We start from the raw sequence: 25,753 nt of genomic DNA on the forward strand, positions 1-25,753 counted from the left end.
GTGCTGGCTCCCAGCAATACATTCCTAAGGGTCCTGGTAGAAAAACACTCTGTTTTTGAGAGCTGGCATAAGATTGTCCAATGTGAGTGTGTTTGGCATATGGTTTTTAAAACTAGGCTACATTAATGGTGAATTTATGTTATGCTTTCTTAAGTTAAGAATTATATTCCTTTAGTGTTTCTAAACACTTAAGGTGATCATTGTGGTGTTTCATAACCTGATGTAAGTATTACTTTTGGTGTAATACATATTCAACATGAAACATTTATTTTTGAATTATTGTGAGCAGGATACCTATGATTCTTTTTATCTTGTAGATATCTCACCTACATATGTGATCAAGCATTCAGAACCCAAAGCGAACAGTGATAAACTAGAAACATTCCAAACATTGATGCTGGGAAACCCTGAAAGCTGTGAAATCAAACATTTTCATCTTTGGGAAAGTCAGGAAAATATGTGTGACTTTGAGTGTCAGGGGAGAGATGACAAAAGAAATTACAAAGGCACAGCTATAAGCCTTAATGGAAATGTGCCTGATGGAAGAGATTTGCATGATAGAAAGGATGGAGGCATCAGGCCCTTTGCAAGCAGGTTTGGATTTAACTTTCAGGATAAACTGCAGATGTTTCAAACTGGTGGAATAATTTCTGAATATAATGGAGTTAAGAGTTCTGTCAACAACAGTTTCTCATTTTCATCACTTCAAAGAATTCCCCCTTGTGTCCAAACCAGTGTTTCTAATATATATGGGAATGATTTTATGAATCCTTCAGTAACAACACAAGAACTCAAAGCACACAGGGAAAAACCTTTCAAATGTGATGAGTGTGGCAAGGCCTTTCGTGTAAAGTCAAGCCTTTTAAGTCATCAGACAATTCATACTGGAGAGAAACCTTACAAATGTGATTCGTGTGGCATGGCCTTTCGTGTAAAGTTAACCCTTTTAAGTCATCAGATAGATCATACTGGAGAGAAACCTTACAAATGTGATGAGTGTGGCAAGGCCTTTCGTGTAAAGTCAAGCCTTTTAAGGCATCAGACAGTTCATACTGGAGAGAAACCTTACAAATGCGATGCGTGTGGCAAGGCATTTTGTGTAAAGTCAAGCCTTTTAAGGCATCAGACAGTTCATACAGGAGAGAAACCTTACAAATGTGATGAGTGTGGCAAGGCCTTTTGTGTAAAGTCAAGCCTTTCAAATCATCAGACAGTTCATACTGGAGAGAAACCTTACAAATGTGATGAGTGTGGCAAGGCCTTTGCTCACAGCTCATACCTCAGGAGACATAAGAAAATTCATACAGGAAAGAAATTATTTAAATGTGATATATGTGACAAAGTCTTCGACCAAAATTCAGCCTTTTTAAGTCATCAGACAGTGCATACTGGAGAGAAACCTTACATATGTGATGAGTGTGGCAAGGCCTTTGCTCACAGCTCATACCTCAGGAGACATAAGAAAAGTCATACAAGAAAGAAATTATTTAAATGTGATATCTGTGACAAAGTCTTTGGTCGAAATTCAAAGCTTACGCGTCATCAGACGGTTCATACTGGAGAGAAACCTTACAAATGTGATGAGTGTGGCAAGGCCTTTCGTCTAGGGTCAGCCCTTTTAAGTCATCAGACAGTTCATACTGGAGAGAAACCTTACAAATGTGATGAGTGTGGCAAGGTCTTTCGTCTAAAATCAACCCTTTCAAGCCATCAGACAGTTCATACTGGAGAGAAACCTTACAAATGTGATGAGTGTGGCAAGGCCTTTCGTGTAAAGTCAAGCCTTTTAAGGCATAAGACAGTTCATACTGGAGAGAAACCTTACAATTGTGATGATTGTGGCAAGGCCTTTCGTGTAAAGTCAAGCCTTTTAAGTCATCAGACAATTCACACTGGAGAGAAACGTTACAAATGTGATGAGTGTGGCGAGGCCTTTCGTCTAAAGTTAACCCTTTTAAGTCATCAGACAGTTCATACTGGAGAGAAACCTTACAAATGTGATGAGTGTGGCGAGGCCTTTCATTTAAAGTTAACCCGTTTAAGTCATCAGACAGTTCATACTGGAGAGAAACCTTACAAATGTCATCAGTGTGGCAAGGCCTTTTGTGAAGAGTCAACCTTTTTAAGTCATCAAAAAGTTCATACTGGAGAGAAACCTTACAAATGTGGTGAGTGTGGCAAGGCCTTTCGTCTAAAGTCAACCCTTTTAACTCATCAGACAGTTCATACTGGAGAGAAACGTTACAAATGTGATGAGTGTGGCAAGGCCTTTCGTGTAAAATCAAGCCTTTTAAGTCATCAGACAGTTCATACTGGAGAGAAACGTTATAAATGTGATGATTGTGGCAAGGCGTTTCGTCTAAAGTCAACCCTTTTAAGGCATAAGACAGTTCATACTGGAGAGAAACGTTACAAATGTGATGAGTGTGCCAAGGCCTTTCGTGAAAAGTCAAACCTCTTAAGTCATCAGACAGTTCATACTGGAGAGAAACCTTACAAATGTGATGAGTGTGGCAAGGCCTTTCGTGAAAAGTCAACCTTTTTAAGTCATCAAAAAGTTCATACTGGAGAGAAACCTTACAAATGTGATGAGTGTGGCGAGGCCTTTCGTCTAAAGTCAACCCTTTTAAGGCATAAGACAGTTCATACTGGAGAGAAACGTTACAAATGTGATGATTGTGGCAAGGCCTTTCGTCTAAAGTCAACCCTTTTAAGTCATCAGACAGTTCATACTGGAGAGAAACCTTACAAATGTGATGAGTGTGGCAAGGTCTTTCGTTTAAAGTCAAGCCTTTTACGGCATCAGACAGTTCATACTGGAGAGAAACCTTACAAATGTGATCAATGTGGCAAGGCCTTTCATCTAAAGTCAAACCTTTTAAGTCATCAGACAGTTCATACTGGAGAGAAACGTTACAAATGTGATGACTGTGGCAGGGCCTTTCGTCTAAAGTCAACCCTTTTAAGTCATCAGACAGTTCATACTGGAGAGAAACCTTACAAATGTGATGAGTGTGGAAAAGTCTTCGGTCAAAAACCACATCTTCAACTTCACTGGAGAATTCATACTGGAGAGAGACCTTTCAGATGTAATGAGTGTGGCAAGTTCTTCAGTCAAAATTCACTCCTTAAAAATCATTGGAGAATACATATAGAGAAACCTTTCAAATGTTTCAAGTGTGGAAAATCCTTTATTCAGGTCTCAGCACTCGCTAAACATCAGAAAATCCATACATGAGAGAAACTCATGTGAATGTGGTATATGGTAGAAGTCTTCAAATTTCAAATTTCAAAATTCACACCCTACAGTTGCTCAGAGAATTCATCTTGCTGAAAAACCATACAAATATCATGAATGTGGCAACATCTTAGCCTTCATGAGAAAATTCATACTGGATAGAAGGGAGATATAAATGTATTTATTAGTCAGGTTTTTAGAACATGAATTCATTCTAGAAAGATTCCTCACCAATTTCACAAATTAAAAAACAAAACAAAACAGTACCCTATCCTCACATCTCACCAGTAGTATCAGAGTACTTATCCTGGAGAAAACACACAGCAATGTAATGTGTGTGGCAAGGATCTTACCCAAAAGTCACCAGATAGGAACGTAGGGGAGCCATACTTCCCAGACTCAGTGGTTGTGGCAAATCCTTTACCTTTTTCACTCTATGTATTCTCTGATGACTTTAGTTCGGGTACTCAGCAACTGCAGTAAGTCCATATTTGAAGAGAAGCTATAGAGATCTTTTCGTGTAAAAGAAACCCGAATTCTACCTCAGCAAAGATGATTCTTTCGGACAGCAGTCCACCATCTTTTTGGTCCCCTGGCTTTCTGAATAAAGTCACTATTCCTTGCCCAACAAGTAGTCTCAGTTTATTGGCCTGTTGTGTGGTGAGCTCTAAGAGCTTGGCTTTGGTAATACATTGATCAAATGCATTTGCTACATGCATTTCACAATGGTCTCTGGGAAGGATTCAATGAGATGAAGGGACCGACTTCATTAGATACAATTCATTCACATCCATGTTTCCTGGAAAAGCACACAGCCTGAATTACAAAATTCAATAGTGAGTGTGAATTAGCAACGGGGAGGAGAGAAAATATTGTAATAAGACATGACTCATCATTGTCAGTAGAATCAGGAAGCCCTTCTGTACATAGTCCAGCCTGTTATAAAACATAATGTTCTACCAACTGACCTTGAACAGAGTAGGCAGATGTTAAAAGGCCTGGGCTTTTCGTAGGGAGGAGAGGGACAGTTACCAGGGACTGATGGTGTGCTAGGAACAATGCATAGGAATAGGGTCATGTTCTCCACTGGATAGAAAGAACTGTTGTATGTATGATTAAAGAAGAGTTACTCTTACTTGTGGAAATTGAAGACAGAGCTGTCATGGTCTTTGTAGACCGGGACCTGAGGAATGGAGTCCACGAGAAGGAAGCATAGGACCCAAGTCTCGAGTGAAACAAGGGTGCTTTATTTGCAAAAACGCATGGTTATATATCTTTATACAAGGCAGCTTTAGGCAGTAAAAACATTGGGGAAAAACAAAGTGAAGCAAATAACAATCTTGAAAGGGCCAGAAAGCATTCCATACCCTGAGGAAGAGGGGCATAACTGAATAGATTACCTTCAAGTAAAAGGTCACTGAAGGGAGTCACTGAAGGGAATCCAAGCAGATGCTCTTTCTCATGACCTCAGTCCTGAGAACTGCGTGCAGCTCGGCTTGTTCCTGTTTTCCAGACCTGATAAAGAATAGAGTCCTTGAGATTTGGCACACAAAAGAAGAAAATATCATGTTGGGTCCTTTAAAGTTGAATGTCCCCTGACAGTTCCCCCTTTTTTACTTTTTCATAATTGGGGATGACTGTAGATACTTTTGCAAAAAAGGCCCTGAGCAAGTGAGTTTGTTTAGTTTGAACAATTTTAGTTGAAAGGCATTGGTATGTTACAATTATAATCACCAGGATAATTATCAGCATTATAGTTCCAGATCCAATACTATGTGTAATGTCTTGAAACCATCTTTGAGGGTCTAGCCCAGATAATTGATCAGCTAGCTGTTCAGCTAAGGTTTCCAAATTGTTGGAAGAGGGTAGACTCTTAGAGAAGGTTTCAAGGATTTCCTTTTACAACAATTGTACATTTAAGGAAGCATTATTATGCACATCTTGCAAATGAAATTTGATTTTTTCCCAATTGTAAGAACTGTGGTTGAACCGAATAGGAGTGATACAAAATTGAGTAGAATTCCAATCACAATTTAATAATACTTGTTTTCATAAATCTGCTAATTGGTCTCCAACCCATTGGATGGCTGTTTTTTAATTCCTGATTTTTATCTTGAACTTTTTCATCTTTCTGAACCTGAGTGACCCATATAGTATGAGCATCTTTAGTCCAGTCGAATAAAGATTTGTGTTTGAATTGAAGTTTGTAAAGCAGTGTCTGCGACAGCGGCAGTGGTACAAATGGCTGTTGATCCCAAAATGCCAAGAATCAAGCATCTAATTAATCACTTAGATCATCAGAGTAATTTAGTGAGTAACTGGGAGGTAAGTCTTGCCATGGGTCCTCTTTCCAGGGTCGTTGGAGATCTGCTGGCAACCACAGACTACATTGAGATCAAAGAATCAAAAGGGATTTGTGTTTTTAGAGAAATAGAGGAATTAAGATAAGTATACAATTTGCAATCTATACAAGTCACAGAACATAAAGTCTTATTAAGTTGTAAGTTTCCTATGGCAGTAACGAAGGAGAACGCAAGCTTGTATAAAATATGAATGATTATAATGGAAGGAATAGTTAATGTGACTATGACTGGTCCCTGTGAAATATCCAGTCCAGGTTCCAAGTTTTCAGTGTTTGTAGAAAGTTTCCAGATGTCCCATTGTTCAGGCCCAATTTGTTTACTGAGGACAATTTGAGGGCGAGGAGGTGCCATTTCACCATCAAGCCAGCCAAGGAGTCCTTTGTCATGGAAGTGTTCCATTGAACTGTTGGTAATCTTCCATGTTACTTGAGTAACATAATCACACATAGTACTGTTAATATCATCTGAGCAGTATGATAACCACATACCATAGGGTCCCCAATCAACAATGGTGTAATTGGCCACAAACATGAATTTCCATGATTTAGCTTGACATCTATCTCAACAAACAGGAGTATATTTAAAATCCTTATAAGTAAACCCCTTACATTCCAACTTTTATTCTTGTCCTAGAGTTTTAGTAGTATTGACATGGTTCTCATAAAAGGACAGGACAGTAAACAGTCTAAACAATGTGTGGAAGTTCTTTTTTGGAGGCAGGATGAAAGCCCATATTTGTCGACTAACATTAATACATAATTCTGCTGGGCCCATGCATAAAGGAAGGATTTTATAGCCTAGAGGAATGTTAATTAATCTTCCTTCGTCCTCAGGATGAGAGGGCCCCTCCAAGCTCCAAGGAGGAGGCATACATATCATTAATGGATACAACCGGTCCTATATCTGTCCATTTGACAACCTGCAATAAAGGGGGGTTGGGTATATAAGCCCAATAAGTGTGATTAATCAAGTCACCCTAGCAGGGGAAGCAAAAGCAAGCATAGCGACAAAAATATTTTTAGGATCTCTAGGCATTCTCTGTTGAGAGACCAGATTTTCAGCTTGATTAGTAAGCGTTTTTATCTGTCCCCAAGTGGGGAAATCGTAAGTTCGATGACCTCGAGTGGAGTGTTTCTTGGAAATTTTCAAGTCGCCATGGCTTGTACTGGAAACTCCTCATCCTGGGGATTTCACCGTTTCTTCTCTATCTTGATGGTGGTGGCTCCCCTGGGGCGGATCTTCCGAAGAGGGAGCCAACTGATTTCATTGGGTCCATCTGGAGAAATCCAAAACCCGTCTTGATACCAAATGGGGAGAGGATGGGAGGTATCCTTCAATGCCTCAAAATGTTTATGCTTTGTCAAAGTATCCCCTTGTGGCAAGTTTAAAATTTCTATGCAAATAAAGCTGTATTAACAATAATTATAGGATTAAGGAGTATATTGCGTTGGAATCTGTTGGGGTTCTTTAATGGACCAGAACCTGGCGATCCAGAGTCAACGATAAGAAAGTGAAAGAAAGAGAAAGAAAGAAAGACATGGGCACGCAAGCTGTGATGGAGCAAAGGTGCTTTAATGATCTTTCTGTGAGTATATATAGGCTCTTGTACAAGAAATTTCTTTCGATAAAAATCAGAAAACCAAATGTACAGCAACCATCACCAAGGGAACAAGAGATTGATAATGGTCACAAGCTCAGGAGACAATCCATATCTCAAGAAAGAGGATCAAGACTAAGCAGTTTTGTAAGGAGAATGTTTACTGAAGGCGTTTCAAGCCTGTCTCATCCTATGACCTCAGTCCTGGGAGCGGCGTGCTGTTCCACTGGTTTCTGACAACAGAAACTGATAAGGAACAGAGGATTTATGAGGAACAGCATGTTGGAATCCTCCTGTTAAACATTCCCTGACAATTCCTACTTATTTATAACGTTTGTAAAAAGGGTTCTGACCATTTGAGTTTGTTCAGTTCTAACAATTTTACATGAAGGCAATGGTGAACGACAAATATAATTGTCAAGACAATCACCAAAATTACAGTTCCAGACCAGTGCTGTGAGTAATGCTTTGAAACCATCCGCGTGGGTCTAACCCAGATAATTGATCAGCTGGTTGTTCAGCTAAAGTTTCAAAATTAGTGGAAGAGGGCAGATTTTTAGAAAAAGTTCCAAAGATTTCTTTTTATAAAAATTGTACATTCAGAGAGGCATTATCATGTAGATTTTGCAAATGAAATTTGATTTGTTCCCAGTTCTAGGTACTATTATTGAATTGAACAGGTGTAACACAAAATTGAGTAGAATTCCAGTCACATTTTAGCATCACCTGTTTTTGTACATCTATTAATTGATCTCCAACCCATTTGATGACTGATTTTAGTTCCTGTATTTCATTTTGAATATCCTCATCTGTCTGAGCCTGAGTGGCCCACATAGTATGAACATCTTTAGTCCAATTTTGGATAAAATGATGTGTTTGAATTGAGGTTTGTAAAGCAATGCCAGTGATGGCAGCAGTGGTGCAAATAGCTGTTAATCCCCAAATGCCAAGAATCAGCCATCCAGTGAATCGTCTTGATCACTGGAGCAGTTTAGTAAATAACTAGGAAGCAAGTCCAGCTATGGGCCCTTCTTCCCAGGGCCGCTGGAGATTTATTGGTAACCACAGACTACGTCAAGATCGAAGAATCAAAAGGGATTCATTTCTTAAGGAAACAAGAGCTAAGACAAATATATAATTTGCAATTTATACAAGTTACAGAACGTAAAGTCTTATTGAATTGTAAACTTCCTATAGCTAGAACAAAAGGAAGGGGAACACAAGCTTGTATGAAATATGTTTGATTATAACGAAAGAAATAGTTTCTGTGACTACAGTTAGTCCCTGTGAAATGTCCAATCCAAGTCCTAAATTCTTCGGTGCTCGAAGCAAGTTTCCAGGTGTCCCATTGTTCAGGCCCAATCTGGTTTTTTCAAGGATGAGGTGGGTGCCATTCCACCGTCAAGCCACCCAAGAAGTCCTTTGTCATGGTAATATTCCGTTATAGTGCTACTACCCTTCTATGCTTTTTGAGTAGCTTAATCACACGCAGTGCTGTTAATATCTGAGCAGTTAGATAACCACATACCATGGGGTCCCCAATCGACAATTGTATGATTAGCCACAAACATTAATTTTCCTGATTGGCCTGACACTTGTCCCAGTAAACTGGAGTATATTTAAAGTTCTTATTAGTAAACGCTTTGGATAGTGTTCTTTGTTCTTTCCCTAAAGTTTCAGTAGTATAAACGTGGTTCACGGACAAAGAAAGGGCAGTAAATAATCTAAGGAACATCCGAAAGTCCTCTTTTGGAGGCAGGGCAAAAGCCCAAGTTTGTCTGCTAACGTTTATGCATAATTTTGCTGGGCCCATACACAAAGGAAGGACTTCATAATCTAGAGAGATATTAGTTTCCCTTCTTCTTCAGGGTGTGAGGGCCGTTTAAGGCTCCAGGGAGAAGGCATATGCATGGAGTCATTGGTTATTACGTTGGTCCTTTCTCTGTCCATTCTACAATCTGAAGTAAAGGCGGGTTGAGTATGTAAGCCCAGTGTGATTGATTAGTTCAGCTTGAGTTGAGGGGAGGTGCCAGCAAGCAGAGCAAGCAGGGAACAAAAATATTTTCAGGACTCACAGGTATTTTCTATTGAGAAACCGGATTTTCAGCTTGATTGAAGTGAAGTGAAGTCACTCAGTCGTTTCCGACTCTTTGTGACCCCATAGACTGCAGCCTATCAGGCTCCTCCGTCCATGGGATTTTCCAGGCAAGAGTGCTGGAGTGGATTGCCATTTCCTTCTCCAGGGGATCTTCCTGACCCAGGAATCGAACCCCGTCTCCCACATTGCAGGGAGACGCTTTACCATCTGAGCCACCAGGGATGCCCCTCAATTTGATTAGTAAGGGTTTTTATTTGTTCCCCAAGACAGGAGATCATAAGGTTGATGCCGCCGAGGGCCGTGCTTTCTGGAGATCCTTAGAGCCACCATGGCCTGTATTGGAATTTCTTCCTCCTGGGGTTTTTGTTGTCTCATTCTATGTTGAAGGCTGGGACCCCCTTGGGTCGGATCTTCCAAAGAGGAAGCCATGTGAGTTCATTGGATCCATCTGAGGAAATACAAGCATACCCCTCTTTCTATAAGATTAATTTCCCAGATTTCCATTGTTTATTCAACCTGTCTTGGTACCAAATGGGCAGAGGAAGAGAAGAGTCCTTCAGTTCCTCGAAATGTTTTTCTGCTCATGTCAAGATATCTCCTTGCGGTAAGTTTAAAAAATTTAAAACAAAGCTATATTAACAATAGTATAACTAAGGCTTAAAGAACATATTGCGTTGGAATCTAGTAAACTCTGCTCTGGATAAGGAAGATAAAAGTGTTCCTGTGTATTCCCCCGTATTTAATTTTTTATTTGTAGTTTCAGTGTGTAATGTGTTTGTTTAACTGTGTCTTGTATTTGTGGATTATAAGAAATGTCTGTTTAATAGAGAATGATGTAAAAATTGTTTGAAATGCTTAGAAATACAGGCAGGGTCATTGTCTGTTTTTATAGAATTAGGCGTTCTCATTATTGCAAAGTAAGCTAACAGGTGGGTTATAACGTGTAGTTTCATCTCGGAGAGGTGTGGCCCATGTAAAAGAAGAATTTGTATTGGTCGAGACATGTAAGAAGGAAGAGGAAGAAAGTTCAGAGCAATGAGTTCCATCCATTTGCCATAAAATTCTCTTTCATTTGACAGAAACCTTTTTTATATGTTTGTGTTCATCATTATGACAAATAAAATATATATTTATTACTAGTCTAAAATCTCTTTATTTTTTCTGTAAGAAAAACTTTTTGTAAGAGGAAGTTAGTGTTCAGTAGTGTTCTAAAATCTTACTTTATTTGGAAATGACCTAGCTATTTAATAAACTTTTCTTATTTCGTTTAGTACAGTTATATGAATTTAAGTTAACCCAATCCTAAGAGATTATTTCTGGTAGACATTTTGAAAATATAATTATTTTTATTAGAGTTTATCTAAAAGTTTTATCTCATTTATATATTTATATATATATATATATATATATAAAGAGTTACTTTTCTGTTGACAAACTTAGTTTACCTTAAATCTAGGCACAATAAAAGTATTATATAATGATGATTTAAGACATGTCTTAATTAGACTAGCAAACAATTATATTTAATTTATATTTAAATAAACATTTAATATTGAATATTTTTCAGTTCATATGAACTTGAATTTAAATAGTGAATAGTGAAGTTACTCAGTCATGTCTGACTCTTTGCGACCCCATGGACTGTAGCCTACCAGGCTCCTCCGTCCGTGGGATTCTCCAGGCAAGAGTACTGGAGTGGGTTACCGTTTATTTAAATAAAGCTTGTTAATTTCATATTATCCAAAAACAAAGACATACATTGAGACATAGATAATTTTAGATAGACAGATATAGTTTTCCACTTGACATTTAAAATATCTTTTTGATATATATCTATGTAGATATATATATATATATATATATAATTTTTTTTTCCTGAGTTCCACCCATTTGTTTATGGCTGGAGACCCAGATAGAGTGGGCTGTGTATCCCAAGGACATGATAAGAGTTAACTTTAGGTTTTTTCTTAGGCCTGTTTTTGTTTCCCAAGCAGATTTCGAGCTCCGAAAAAGTATTTTAACAAGTTAACCTTTTCCTAACTGCACATGTAAGAAGAACTGGTTTTGCAATTTCAAAAAAATTTTTATTTTAATCAGTTTTTTCTGGAGTCTAAAGAATGAATATCATGGCCATTCAGTGTCAAAAATCTCACTTCTCCTTTTTGTAGTTACAGTATATTAGTAATGATACATGCATGAGGGAATTGCTGTCACATTGGATGTAAAGCCTTGGCTACAAAATTTTGACAAATAGGACTGTTTAGTATACCTTGAGGTAACACAGTCTATTGAAATCTTTTATGAGGCCCGATGTGATTAGGAAAAGGGAGAGAGAAAGTGAATCTCTCTCGGTCTAAAGGGTGTAAAGATATATTTAAAAAGCAATCTTGTAAATCAGTAATAATAATGTGCCAGTTTTGAGGAACAGTAGTAGGGGATGGGATCCCTGGTTGTAGTGCACCCATGGGTTTCATACATGCATTAACTTTTCTAAGGTCTGTTAAGAGATGTCATTTGTTAGATTTCATTCTTATAACAATAGAGTTCCAAGGAGAGTAAGATTCCTCAATATGTTTTCATTCTAATTGTGTGTCTATAAGTTCTTTAGTAGCCTGTAATTTTTCTTTCATAAGGGGCCATTGTTCTGTGCAAATAGGCTCGTCATTCTTCCAAGTTGTTTTAATCATTGCTTTGTTAAATGAGCAGTGGCCCCTAGGAAAACTGTGGAATGTATATCTGAGTTTGCCATTGCATAAGTAAGTTCCTTCCTATTAGATTAAGGGGTGCATCTATCACATAAGGTCTTAATGTTGCAGGCTGACCTTTTGGTCCTTCATATGGGTAGATTTGACTATTTTGATAAATTTCTTGTACTTTGGTTTGAAACATTCCTTCAGTTTCACAAGAGGTTTTTTGTATAGGCCAGGTTTTGGGCCATAAGTGTCTGGAAATAATAGTAATATCAGATCCAGTGTCAAGCAGACCAGAAAATCTTGAAGCATTAATTTGGATATTTATATGTGGTCGGGCATATTGAGATACCAATGATGTCCATAAGGATTGTTTTTGATCTGCCAAATCTGCTTGTCCATACATTATTAGAGGAGTTAATAGAAATGTAAGGCAAAAGAAGTAATTGAGCAGTTTTGTCCCCCTTTTTGAATTGCCATAGAATCTGAGATGGCATCATAATTTGAATCTCTCCCTTATAATCTGAATCAATTACTCCAGGGTGAACAGTAATTCCTTTAGAAGTCAAACTAGATTGGCCAAGTAAAAGACCAAAATTTTGTGGGGGCAGGGGTCCAAAAAGTCCGGTAGGTACTCTAGAAGAGGCTGCTTGAGGGTAAAGGGAAAAATCATTTAGGGCTGGTATATTGATGGCAACACTGCCAGATGTTGAGGGTTTGAGGGAAAAGATAGAAGTTGCCCCTGGTTTTTGTTGTAGGGGACCTGGCGGTGGGGGGTAGGGGGGATCCCCTGTTTGGAGTTTCCCAGAATAGGTTTTCCTTCAAGATCAAATTTAGATTTACAGTCTTTGCCCAATACATTCCTCTATGTCAGCGAGGGCAGATTCTTCGAAGCTTTCTATTAGCCTTCTTAGGGCAGTCCCTTTCTAAATGGTATTTATCTCCACATGTAAAGTATCCTTCATTTCCCTTTCTGGAAGGTAGCAGCCACTGTCTTAGCTAGCATTTGCATCTTTTGACTTTCTGATTCTAGATTGCGACAAGCCTTCAAATAATCAATAATAGTCCCAGTCTCACGAATTGGAACGATAGCTCTTTGACATTCCTGATTTGTATTCTCATAAGCAAGTAATTTCTCTAGCTGTTTTTTTGGCTGCTTCTCTGATTACAGTACAGGAAATAGCAGTTTCTAATCGAGCTAAAAAACCAGCATAATGTTGATTAGGTCCTTGTAATGTTTTAGCGTAGCTACCTGTAGGCTCTCTTTGAGGAGTAATTCGATCCCAAGCTTCAAGGACCACTGTTTTCCATTGTTCATGCAATAAGGGAGGGCATTGTATTTGAGCTTCTATGGTATCAAATTGCCTGGCGCCAGGTAACATTTCAAAAGTAATTTGGTTTGGGGGAGTGCCAGCTCGAGCATTTTTGTTAGCATGATCTCTGGCTATATCATGACACCACATTGTCCATTGAAGATATTCTCCTGGTTTAAGGAGAGCTTTTATTAAAGTTCACCAATCATAGGGAATAAAATTTCCGATAGAAGATGCCACAACATTTAGAAGCTCTTTAGTGACAGGAGAATGTGGGCCATACATAGTTACAGCCTTTGTCATTTGTTGCATGTAAAAAAAGTTTAATACCATCATATTGAGGTATTATGTGCCCTTGAGCGTCAGGATTTCTTAAAACTGGAAAGCTGGAGAAACCATTGGCGTCAGAAACTTGTCATAGCAAAGCCTGTAATTCAGAGAGCCTCTGTCACAGAGGAGAGTGAGTAAGTGCTGATTTTTTGCAAACATGAGTCTGTGCCAAGGACTTTTTGTTCAGAAGTGCATGAAGGTCGTTGCTGAACCATGCAAAGATCCATGCAGTAAAAGTATCCACCCAAACTTGTAAGCAAGAATACCCATTAGCTTTTGGCATATGAGTAAAATCAATTTCCCAGTCCTCTCCAGGATACTTTCCACTTCATTGTAAAAACAAAGCTTTTCAGTCTTTGGGTTATGTTTCTGACAAATCTCATACCTTTGGATAATGTTCTTTAAAGTTTTCATTACATTTTTACCTTCAAACAAACGAGATGCCATCTGGTAAGTACTCTTTGCACCCAAATGAAAATTCTGGTGTAAACCCTTATGAATTTTCCATTGAGAATTTTCAGGAATTATTAATCGTCCATCCTCAGACTGTAACCATCCTTTATCCTTTATCTTATATCTTTCTAATTCTTGCTCAGTATATTGTGGTTTTTCCTGTTCAACAGGACCTGTCCAAATCAAGGGTGTCTGTAGTGAAAGTGTTTCTTAAAGTGCAGCTTTTCTGGCTTGACAGTCAGCCAGCTGATTACCTTCAGCTGCTTTACTCCCATCCCTGCTGTGCCCTTTGCAATGCATAGTAGCTACTTCTTTAGGACAATATGTAGCAGTTAAAGTCTCTCAATCTCTCTGAAATGCTTAATAGGTTCTCCTGTTGCTGTTTTAAACTGTCTTTCCATATTGCAGCATGAGTGTGTAAAAGTCAAAAAGGCATACTTAGAATCCATTAAGATATTTACTCGCTACTCTTTGTCTGTAAATATTTCCATGTCAGGATTGTCTAATGGGGTATCCATTAGATCCTCCCAAGCTGCATAGTTTAAAGTTAGGAATTGGGAACAGTCTAGATCAGGTGTTTCATTTTCCTTCTCAGGAAGGAAAGTGACAAGATTTAAATGTCCACAGACTTTAAGCTTAGTTACTGGTCCTTCTGACAACAATGATTGATATTTAAGAAGCCTACTGTCTGTCATCCAAATATTAACCTTAGAATTTAAGATTCCTCTCACATCATGAGAAGTCAGGACAGTAAGATTTCATCAATTAATTATTTTTAAAGCTTCAGGTGCTAATAAAGCTGCTGTCCCAATTCCTCTTAGGCAGTGGGGCCACCCACGTGAAGTTACATCCAATTCTCTACTTAGATAAGCAAGAAGTTGCTGGTGAGGCATGGGGTTGTGGCAAAACTCCCAAGGCCACCCCTTTTCTTTCATTGACAAACAAATTAAATTCTGACCCTGTGGGCAAGCTCAAAGCAGGAGCTTGCAGGAGGGCAGTCTGAAGAACCTTTAAAAAACAACTTAGGAGAGTCGTTGTCAGAATCATTAGGTTCTAACCAAGGAGAGACTTCTGGAATTGTGCCTGCTGGCAGAGGAGGAGCATTTGAAGCAGCCGGGCAGGGCTAGTAGGAACATTTTGAAATATTTTATGTTGTTCTACTTGGGCCTTTTGGGAAGTTTTATCATCTACTTGATATTCATGCAATAAATGTTCTGTCTATTGTCGAGTATTGGGAGGGCTAGAATTTACCTTGAAATGGCAGAATTACAGCTTTAATGAGAGCCCATAGGGGTCAGCAATCAACTGGAATATTTTTACCCTGCCTGGTGACTCGTTCAACATTTTCTTTGACCCGGTGCCAAATTTCTAAATCAAAACTACCTTTATTAGGGAACCAAGGATTTCATTTAACCACTGTTTGAAAGCAAGCCTCTATTCATTGGCATGAAACCAAAAGTCCCTGAGCTTTAAACAGATGGTATAATAAAGTAGAGAAAAGATGGGGCTTTCCAGCCATTTGACCCGTGTCTTAGTACTTACCGACCTCAATAGGTCCCAACCTCAATAGGTCCCGAGTGCCTCTGTCCGAAATGCCACGTATACCAGAGTCCCTGTTTGGATGCCACTATGGGACCTTTAATGGACCAGAACCTGGCGGTCCAGAGTCAATGATAAGAAAGTGGAAGAGAGAAAAAGAGAGAGAGAAAGAAAGAAAGACATGGAGACCCAAGCTCTGGTGGTGCAAAGGTGCTTTAATATTTCTGTGAGTATATATAGACTGTTGTACAAGAAATTTCTTTCGATATTGATAAAGATCAGAAAACCAAACGTACAGCAACCGTTACCAAGGGAACAAGGGATTGATAATGGTCACAAGGTCAGGAGACAATCTATATCTTAAGAAAGAGGATCGAGACTAAGCCCTTTTGTTGTAAGGAGAATGTTTACTGAAGGAGATTCAAGCCTGTCTCATCCTATGACCTCAGTCCTCGGAGCAGTGTGCTACTCCACTGGTTTCTGACAACAGAAACTGATAAGGAACAGAGGATTTATGAGAAACAGCACATAGGAATCCTCCTGTAGTGTACATTCCCTGACAGAAATCTAGTAAAGTCTGCTCTGGATAAGTGTCAGAGGACATTCAACTTTAAGGGATCCAATATGTTGCATTTTCCTCCTTTGTGTAAGTTCAAGGACTTTCAGTTTCGTGTCAGCAAATAGAGGCTTATCTCCAAACGGTGGTTGAACATAATCCCTGGTTCCCTGATGAAGGCAGTTTCAATTTAGAAATTTGGAACCAGATTGAAGAGAATCTTAAACGAGGCTCAAGATGGGGAAAAACTATCCCAATAGATTTCTGGCCCTTATGGGCTCTTATTAATAAAGCTGTGATTCTGCCATTTCAAGGTAACTGTAGCCCCTCTCCTCCCCAATATTCGACAAAGGTGGAACACTTGTTACATGAATATGAATTAGATGATGAAGCTTTGCAAAAGGCTCAATTAGAACAACATAAAAGATTTCAGAGTTTTCCCACCAGCCCTGCCCCAAGTGCTCCCCTTCCTTCTCTTGCAATGGGCACAAAACCAAAAGTCCCCTCAATTCAAGAACAAGATGACCCTGACGATAATTATTCTGAGGCTCTTTTTGACCCTAAGGCTGACAATACTTTTCTTGATGACAGTGATAAGCCTTTGGCGCCCACTCGTATTCATGAGAAAATACTATCCACTCATTCTCCGTCACGATGAAGGCTTTCTGAGTTACTGGCTTTGCAGTCTCAAATCACTGAAGCCGATGGTTTCTCTGCGTTTCCTGTTTTTGAGAAATACTAACACCTAAGGGCAAATAATACCTCAATAGGAAGGCATTGATTTTTCTCACATGCAACAAATGAAAAAAGCTGTAACTACGTACGCCCTCGTTTGCCTTTTACTATGGAACTTTTAAACGCTATGGCATCTTCCACTGGAAATTTTGTAACTTTATGATTGGGCGACTTTTGATAAGGGCTCATCTTAAACCAGGAGAATGTCTTCAGTGGACAATGTGGCTTCAGGGTGTGGCCCGAGATCGTGCCAATTCTAATGCTCGAGCTGGTACTCCCCAGAACCAAATTACTTTTGAAATGTTAACCCATACAGGGCAATGTGATGCTATAGAAGATCAAATACAAAGTCCTGCTTGGTGCAAAATTATCCTGACTGTAATAAATGTAGTCATCTGGTTCTTGCTGTTTGCTTTTATATCTGTAACTATATAATGAACTTTGTATGTAAGTGGCTTAGGCATTTAAGTTACAAGTGATTGTTCATGCTCCTGCCGTTTCTGCTGCCTCCTCTAGCTATTACTCAGGGCCACTGGATCAGAGACCCTCCATATGAGGATAAGGACAATATGTTACCTCAACAATTTAGGGTCTACACCCCTTCCCAGCAGGAAGAAGTTACAGAACGATTTCTCCACCCCTTTCCCTGGCAACAATATTCTCCTAAAAGCAGGAGGAAATGAAAGAGTTAATGCTTAGGCACGCAGTCCAAGGCCCTGTAAGGAGGAGACAAACATTCTCACTCATGCTTTCCTTAAGGCTTGTGCAACAACATATCTTGCCAGAGAACTGACCTTTCTCTAGGTCCAGAACTAATGATTACACAGCTGAATGTCTTACTCATGGAAATGCTTTTCTTAGGCTCTATGGTAATGATTATAATTGTAACAAATCTTGCCTGGGAACCTATATCTCAAGACTTGTACCCCTGCTTACACAGCAACAGTATACCTTGCATAGAGACATTGTCTGGAACCTGTTCTCCCTGGCTAATCTTGTACCAAAGTTATCTCAGGATGTATGTCTTGGGAAAGGGCCTAATAGACCTCTTACAATGTTGAGGTATTCTTTCTATTTGTTCTCAGCAGCTAGTTGAAAAGTATATAAGGTCCCACTTAAACTAATGAGGTGGATACACTTTCTGCCCCCACAAACCTTCTGCCTGTTACTTGGCCAATCTAGTTTGACTTCTAAAGGAATTACTGTTCACCCTGGAATAATTGATTCAGATGATAAGGGAGAAATTCAAATTATGATGTCATCTCAGATACTATGGCAGTTCGAAAAGGGGGACAAAATTGCCCAACTACTCCTTTTACCGTACATGTCTATTAACTCCTCTAATGGCATCTGGACAGGTGGATTTGGCGGTACAGATCAAAAACAGTCCTTATGGACATCAATAGGATCTGAATATGCGTGACCCAATATAAATATCAAAATTAATGGCAAAAGGTTTTTTGGTCTTCTTGATATTGGATCCAATATTACTATTATTTCCAAACATTTATGGCCCAAATCTTGGCCTATACAGAGAACTTCTTGCCAAATTGCAGGAGTTTCTCAACCCAAAGTACAAGAGGTTTATCACAGTGTCCAAATATATCCATGTGAGGGACCAAAAGTCCAGCCTGCAATATTACAACCTTATGTGATAGATACACCCCTCAATATAATATGAAGAGATTTACTTATGCAATGGCAAACTCAAATATATATTCTACATTTTTCCTAGGGGCCACTGCTCACTTAACAATCAATGCAATTATTAAAATTACTTGCGAAAATGACGAGCCTAGTTGGACAGAGCAATGGCCCCCCACAAAAGAGAAATTGGAGGCTACTAAAGAACTTATCAATACACAATTGAAATCACAGCATATTGAAGAATCTTATTCCCCTTGGAATCTCCTATTTTTGTAATAAAGAAATCTGGCAAATGGCATCTCTTAACAGACCTTAGAAAAATTAATACTATCTGAAACCTATGGGTGCATTGCCACCAGGAATTCCATCACCTACCACTATCCCTCAAAACTGGCATATTATTATTATAGATTTACAAGATTGCTTTTTTACTATACCTTTACACCCTCTAGACCCAGAGAGATTTGCTTTCTCTCTTCCTTATTCTAATCATATCGGGCCTAATAAATGATATCAGTGGACTGTATTGCCTCAAGGAGTGATGAATTCTCCCACCATGTGTCAATATTATGTAGCCAAATGCTGGCGACGGAATGAAACACCAACCTGCAGAGTGGTTAGAATCTTTCTGCTGCTTCTTGCAGCTGCTTTATTTTATATCTTTTGCACAACAGTCTACAAGGCAAGTTGCCAGACACTATGATTCAGTGACTATACAGTGCCCAGGCGCGGGGTGAGATAACCTTTTCCTTAACTTATTTACTACAGCTAAGACTTAATGTTTTGAGAACTTCCTTATCAACTTAGAATCCATTTTGTCCCCGGGCCTGTTCCTTTTGAGGAATCAGAGAAACATCCTTGTGTGCAAGAAATGTTCTTTTCCCACGGGAACAAACAGAGGATTCTGGGCAGAACATCTCGTTTGCAAGAATGTTCAGCCCTGGTTGAGTGTCTTGTTTGCAAGCACTTCCTGACCTTCCTTATACCTTGTTCCCTACACTGGGCAGAACATCTCATTTGCAAGAATGTTCAGCCCTGGTTGAGTGTCTTGTTTGCAAGCGCTTCCCAACCCTCCTTATTCCTTGTTCCCTACATCTCCCCCTTTCTTTTCTTGCAGGTGCTTGAATAAGCAAAGCTTCTTCTTTCAATTGTTTCCCTTTTCGCCAGCGCCGGTAGACTATAAAAGCAATAAAACATAAGCAACAATTAACAAAATATTCACAAAGGATGTTGTTAACAATGCAGATACATGCCCTCAAGGATTAAGGTTATCTAACCCTTCTTGAAGACTCTTCAGTATATCAGAACCAAGAATATCAGGCAGCGTCTTACTAAAAGTTGACAATATAGTTTGTTCCAATTCCATAATTTCAGCAGTTAAATTCTGGTGTCCCATCAAAGACCTTTTCACCTTTTCCCAACCTTCACTCATGTTAAAGGGAACAGGGGTTACACATAGGTGGGATGAATTCCAATCACATTTTAACACACTCCTTGTAGCTAACACAGTCACTTGATCTCCTAACCAGGAAACAGTGTGTTGTAAATTCAATACATCAGTAGCCAATTGAGCGTCCAAATCATGCTGTTGTTGCCACAATAAATGAGCATCTTTATGCCACTCCCTGACAAAATCAGCAGTCTGTATGCCTTGATGCAAAGCAAGACCTGCTACAGTTGCTGTTGCTGTTACTGAAGCCACGGCGAGAATTGATGCGATGACGATGCCAAGCATTTTTCGGGATCGATGGAGAAGTTTGTACAGCATTCACAAGAGGAGTGACAGCAAAAGAGCCCGACCAAGGCCGAGTAAGATTAACAGGCAACCAGAGTTCAGTCCGTGCTTTCACAGTAACCAAAGAGTAATTACTGGAATGGACCATCTTGTTTTCAACATTTTCCCACCAGGAACGGTTTATACATTGAGTCAAATTACAATCAGAACTTGATATAACTCCCAAAATTTCATTCCAAATCCATTGCCCATACAGTAAAGAATAAGGAAATTTTACACATGCTATAGCAGAGTAAGATTTATTAATATGCAAATGAACTTGAAACGGCCCTCTAGGATCATTAATATTCAAAGCAAAGTTTCCCATCCATATAGTAAGGTTACCTGACACTGCCCATAATTTCCATATTTCCCCTTGTAATTGAGGGTACCCATCCGTTTGCAATTGAGGTGGAACCAATGCAAAATGTTGCCATTTTACAGTTTCATTTCCTTGACCATTCAGGGTACCATTTATGCGATGCCATTTTAAAGATCGATTAGATCATTTTCTAAAAATTCCCCATGAGTAGGACTGCAATCTACAATTGTATGATTTGAATAATTCATAACTAGATGAGGGTCATGATCCCTGCAATGTTCCCACTCCAGACGTGATAGAGATGCTTCAAAAAATGAAGCAGGGCAGAGGGACATATGTACCCCCTTACTCTTATTTAAATAAGACCGTGAAGTGTTAAAACCATGAGAAGAAATGAGCACAGTAAAAACTGCGAAGTGTTGTCCCCTATAATTAACTCCCCAAGTATTATAAGAATAATGTGAATGTGTTTTTGTAGACAGACGAAAAGAATGCCCTCCTATACATAAAGGAATACCTTCAGCTGCTATAGTGAGATTAGTAACATTATAATTCTGTACATGCTGGGATAATTGCTCAATCCCTCCACAATCAGGTGGAGGGAAAAAGTTAGTTTCATTAGTACAGACTTGGACTTCTACTTCACCCCAGGATACCACCCGCACCAAAGGAGGATTAGGGATATAGGCCCAATAGGTATAGTTTGCAGCTTCCACATACATTACCTGACAAGTTACCACCGCCATCATGGTCAACAAAAGATTAGCAGGATTCAGTGGTTGTCCTGCTTTGGGCAATGTTTTCTCAGCTTCTTGAGTCAGCTTCTTCAACTGTCCCCATGTCGGTGGACCTGCCTCTCCTGTCACAAAGGTGAAGGTCCTCTGCATGGACAGCTCCTGAAACTGGCGCACGAATGGGTCGCTCATCCTGAAACTTCACCAATCTCAATGGAACCCAGATCCTGGAATCACTCACAGAAATAAAAGCATACCCTCGCCCCAAGAAATGAAGTACTGCTGGAATCCATCCCTGTATCTCATCCTTATATCATACCCGGGAATGTTCAAAGCTTTTTGTCTTCTCTTCTGAACTGCCAAAATGCTGTTCTGCTGGAGTCATCTTACTTTTTCCCCAGACATTCAAAAAATTAAGAGTTAATAATGTTTTATTTAATACATCCCTTGGTGATATCATAATGGCCTTTCCCCCCTTTTTAATTTTTTCAATGTATTCTCGAAGAGTTCGATTAGCTCTTTCAATTATAACTTGTCCTTGACTGCTATAAGGAATATCAAAAGTGTGCTTAATATGATATTGTTCTAAAAATTGAGATAATTTAGAGGATTGATATGCAGGAGCATTATCAGTTTTTAATTCTATAGGTACGCCCATAATAGCAAAACAAAATAGTAAATGAGTAATAACGGAATCAGCCTTTTCTGAACTTAAAGCAGAAGCCCACTGAAAGTGAGAATAAGTATCTATAGTATGATGAACATATTTCTGTTTACCGAATAAGGAAATAAAAACAACATCCATTTGCCAGATTTGGTTAGATTGTAGTCCTCTGGGATTTACTCCAGGAGGGGCAAAGGGCAAAACAAACAGTGCACATATGGAACAGGAATGAACAATGCGTTGAGCTTGCTTTCGTGTTAACGAATAAGTTTTTTGTAACCCTTTAGAATTAGTATGATGTAAGGAATGTTCTTGTGTTGAAGACTGTAAAGGATAAAGTAAGGCATCTATATTTGCATTTCCTTGAGATAATGGTCCGGGGAGAGAAGAATGAGCTCGAATATGAGTAAAAAAAGACAGGGTTTGTTCGCCTGATTAATAATTGTTGGACCTGAAAAAGTAACTTATCAATATTAGTTTTTAAAGTTAACGGTAGAGTGACTTCAGGAAGATAAATACATGAAAAGACTGCATATTTAGAATCAGAAACAATATTAATAGGAATCTCAAAAAAATCCTGTAATGCCAGACAAATGGCCCAAAGTTCAGCAGGCTGCACGGAAGAAAAGGAATGTGGAACAACTTTAGAAGTAGTATCAGTCCAATAGCCAGCAATATTTTTATTGGCATCTGTAAAAATAGTTTTCCCTTCAACTGGAATATTAGATATAGGAGATTTACAAACCATTGATGTATGTCGAAGAAAATCTATCATTTTAGATTGAGGATAATGATTAGAAAAAGTCCCTGAATAAGATGCAAGAGCTATCTGCCGATTTTCATTAAACTGTAAGCAATTAGAAATCTGGGTGGAAGTAAGTAGAGTAATGATTGTTTGAGGGTCACTTCCAATTAACTGGGTAATACGGCTTCAACCTTTCAGAATGAGGAAAGCAATTCTATCCATATAAGTAGTAAGCTTTTTTGTATAGTTATTGGGTAAAAATACCCACTCAATCAACCCTGCAGATTGAGCAATAACTCCAGTAGGAGAATAGGGAGTATGGAACACTATGAAATATATAGGTTGATCCTGTTGTAGATAAGTAAGAAACCCTTCATTCAACCGTTGCTCTACAAAGTGTAATTCCTCTATTGCTTGAGAAGTAAGAGATCGAGGACTGTTAAGAGCAGCATCACCCTCCAAGCTAGAAAATAAATGACGCAATTGATGTGTAGGGATCCCCAACATGGGACGTAAGCAGTTACTATCACCCAAAAGCTTCTGAAAATCATTAAGAGTTTTCAAATTATCTCGTCTAATTTGGACTTTTTGAGGTTTTATTCTTTGTTGTTCCAAAATAGCACCTAAATGTGAAATAGGAAATTCAGTTTGAATTTTTTCAGGAGCAATTTGAAGATTAAAATCACTTAAAGCTTTCTTCACATGAATAAAAACTTTATCTCGCTCCTCTTTACTAGGAGCAGCCAATAGAAGATCATCCATATAATGATAAAGAAGACAATTAGAAAATTGTCGCCTCACAGTGATAAGAGCACGATCAACAAACTCCTGACAAAGTGTAGGGCTATTAATCATTCCTTGAGGCAACACTGTCCATTGATAATGTTTTATGGGCTGCCCATGATTATACACTGGAATAGTAAAAGCAAATTTATTTCTATCTTTTATTTGCAAAGGAATAGTAAAAAAGCAATCCTTCAAATCTAAAACCATCAAAGACCAATTCTGTGGAATCAAGGCAGAAGGGAGACCTAGTTGCAAAGCTCCCATAGGTTCTATACATTTGTTAACTTCCCTTAAATCAGTCAACATTCTCCATTTACCAGATTTTTTCTTAATGACAAAAACAGGGGAATTCCAAGGAGATGTGGAAGGTTTGATATGGCCAGATTGAAGCTATTCTTCTACTAATTGTTCTAAAACCTCGAGCTTCACTTTTGGAAGAGGCCACTGCTCAACCCATTTAGGGACATCAGTTAACCATTTCAATGGGAGAGCTCGAGGAATCTGAGCAGTGGCTACAAGTTTTCCGACGAGATGGTGAGCGTTGTTCCTAAAGATCCCTTCCCTAGATATTAATAGGTATATTAACAATGTAAAAAGAAATAAATACTTTCTTTCCATTAGACAATTGGCATGACAAAGGTTGAGTGCTTCTCCACACATCTGCTATAGATCCTAAGCCTGTTAAAACAAGAGGACTTTTTTCTTTTTTCCAGTCATTAGGCCACTGCTGGAGAGAAATAACTGAAACATCTGCTCCTGTATCCACTAATCCTTCAAACTGTCTATCTTCAATAATCAGTGACATTAAAGGGTGAGAGTCATTAATAAGCATTTCCCAAAATATACTTTGTCCTGTACTTGCAAAACCACCGACTCTCTCATTTGAATATGAAGGAAAGGGGTGATAAGGTAGCAAGGGAAGTTGTGCAATCCATTCCCCTGCCCATAGAGAAAGAGTTTGTGATGTAGAAACCATAATTAAAATTTCCCCAACATAGTCAGAATCAATTACTCCTGAGAATACAATCAATCCTCTTAATGCTGCACTACTTCATCCGAGAATTAACCCAAAAGTTCCTCTTGACAGTGGGCCAAAGACATTAGTCCGTAATTTATAAACACCTCCTCCTGGGGATAAAAGAACATTTTCAGCTAATGGAAGATCTGCAGCTGCACTACCTAATGTAGCAGCCTTCAAATCTGAAATCATCATTTGAGCACCATTCGAGGAAATTGGCTGTCGAGATTGGCACTGACTTGTGCAGGAGACTGGCAAGGAGTTCCCGGTACTGTTCCTGGGCCCCAGGAGCTCAGGCCCACTGGGAAGTTTCCCGACAAAGGGGCACTTAGGGGATTCCCTTCCCAATCAGTTTTGGATTTACACTCCTGAGTCCAATGCTTTCCCTTGCCACATCTCCTACAAAGACCTGAGGGCTGTCGCTTTTCTGGCATTCGCTCATTTTTTAGCTCATCTTTTCGTTTCTTGCAATCTTTTCGAAAATGTCCTGGCTTCCCGCAATGAAAACAGTTTCCTCCCCTCTGAGGTTTCATAGCCTTTGCCATAGCTGCTGCAAAAACAGAGGCTCGAGCATGCTCTTATAAACTCAGCCACAGAAGCCCCTTGTCCTTTTAAAGGTCCCCAAATCCTTTTACATTCTGGATTAGCATTTTCATATGCCAGTGTATCAAAATTTTTGAGATCTCATCTCGACTGACTGCCCGTTCAACAGCCACCCGAAGGTGGGCCAAAAAATCTGTATAAGGCTCATTAGGACCTTGTATAGTTTTCACAAAAGATGGCTGAGCCTGTCCAGTAGGTACCACTCTACGCCACGCCCTTAAGAAAACCTGACGCACCTCTTGTAGTTCCTGATCTGTGTACTGAGCTTGTTCCCTCAAGGCTCGATACTGCCCTTCTCCCATCAACTTGTCTTCTAAGGGACCTTGTGGATTTTGTCCCTTATTAATCCTAGCTTGTTTTCGGGCTTCTTCCTCCCACCAACTACGAAGCTGTAACCATTGAGATCCTTCTAAAACAGCTTGAGCTATAGATTCCCAATCAAGAGGAAGAATTAATTTAGAAGTTCCCACATTCTCTAACATCAATAACACAAAAGGAGATTGGGGACCATATTGAGAAACAGCGGCCTTAAGATCCTTAAAAAATTT

General features: G+C 39.1%; 1 protein-coding gene across 9 annotated transcripts in view; it reads left to right on the plus strand.

Moving 5' to 3' along the window:
- Positions 1 to 3,869, plus strand: part of LOC138419206 (zinc finger protein 665-like) — a 45,280-nt gene extending 41,411 nt beyond the window's left edge. For all 9 annotated transcript variants that reach the window (XM_069551652.1, XM_069551651.1, XM_069551654.1 and 6 more), the window contains one exon: positions 318 to 3,869. In XM_069551652.1, the coding sequence (XP_069407753.1) occupies positions 318 to 3,238 (2,921 nt within the window). In that variant the 3' untranslated portion in view covers positions 3,239 to 3,869. The remainder of the gene's footprint in view (positions 1 to 317) is intronic.
- The last annotated feature ends 21,884 nt before the right edge of the window (positions 3,870 to 25,753 follow it).

This window comes from Ovis canadensis, chromosome 14 (genome assembly GCF_042477335.2).
Source record: "Ovis canadensis isolate MfBH-ARS-UI-01 breed Bighorn chromosome 14, ARS-UI_OviCan_v2, whole genome shotgun sequence".
Lineage (NCBI taxonomy): Eukaryota > Metazoa > Chordata > Mammalia > Artiodactyla > Bovidae > Ovis > Ovis canadensis.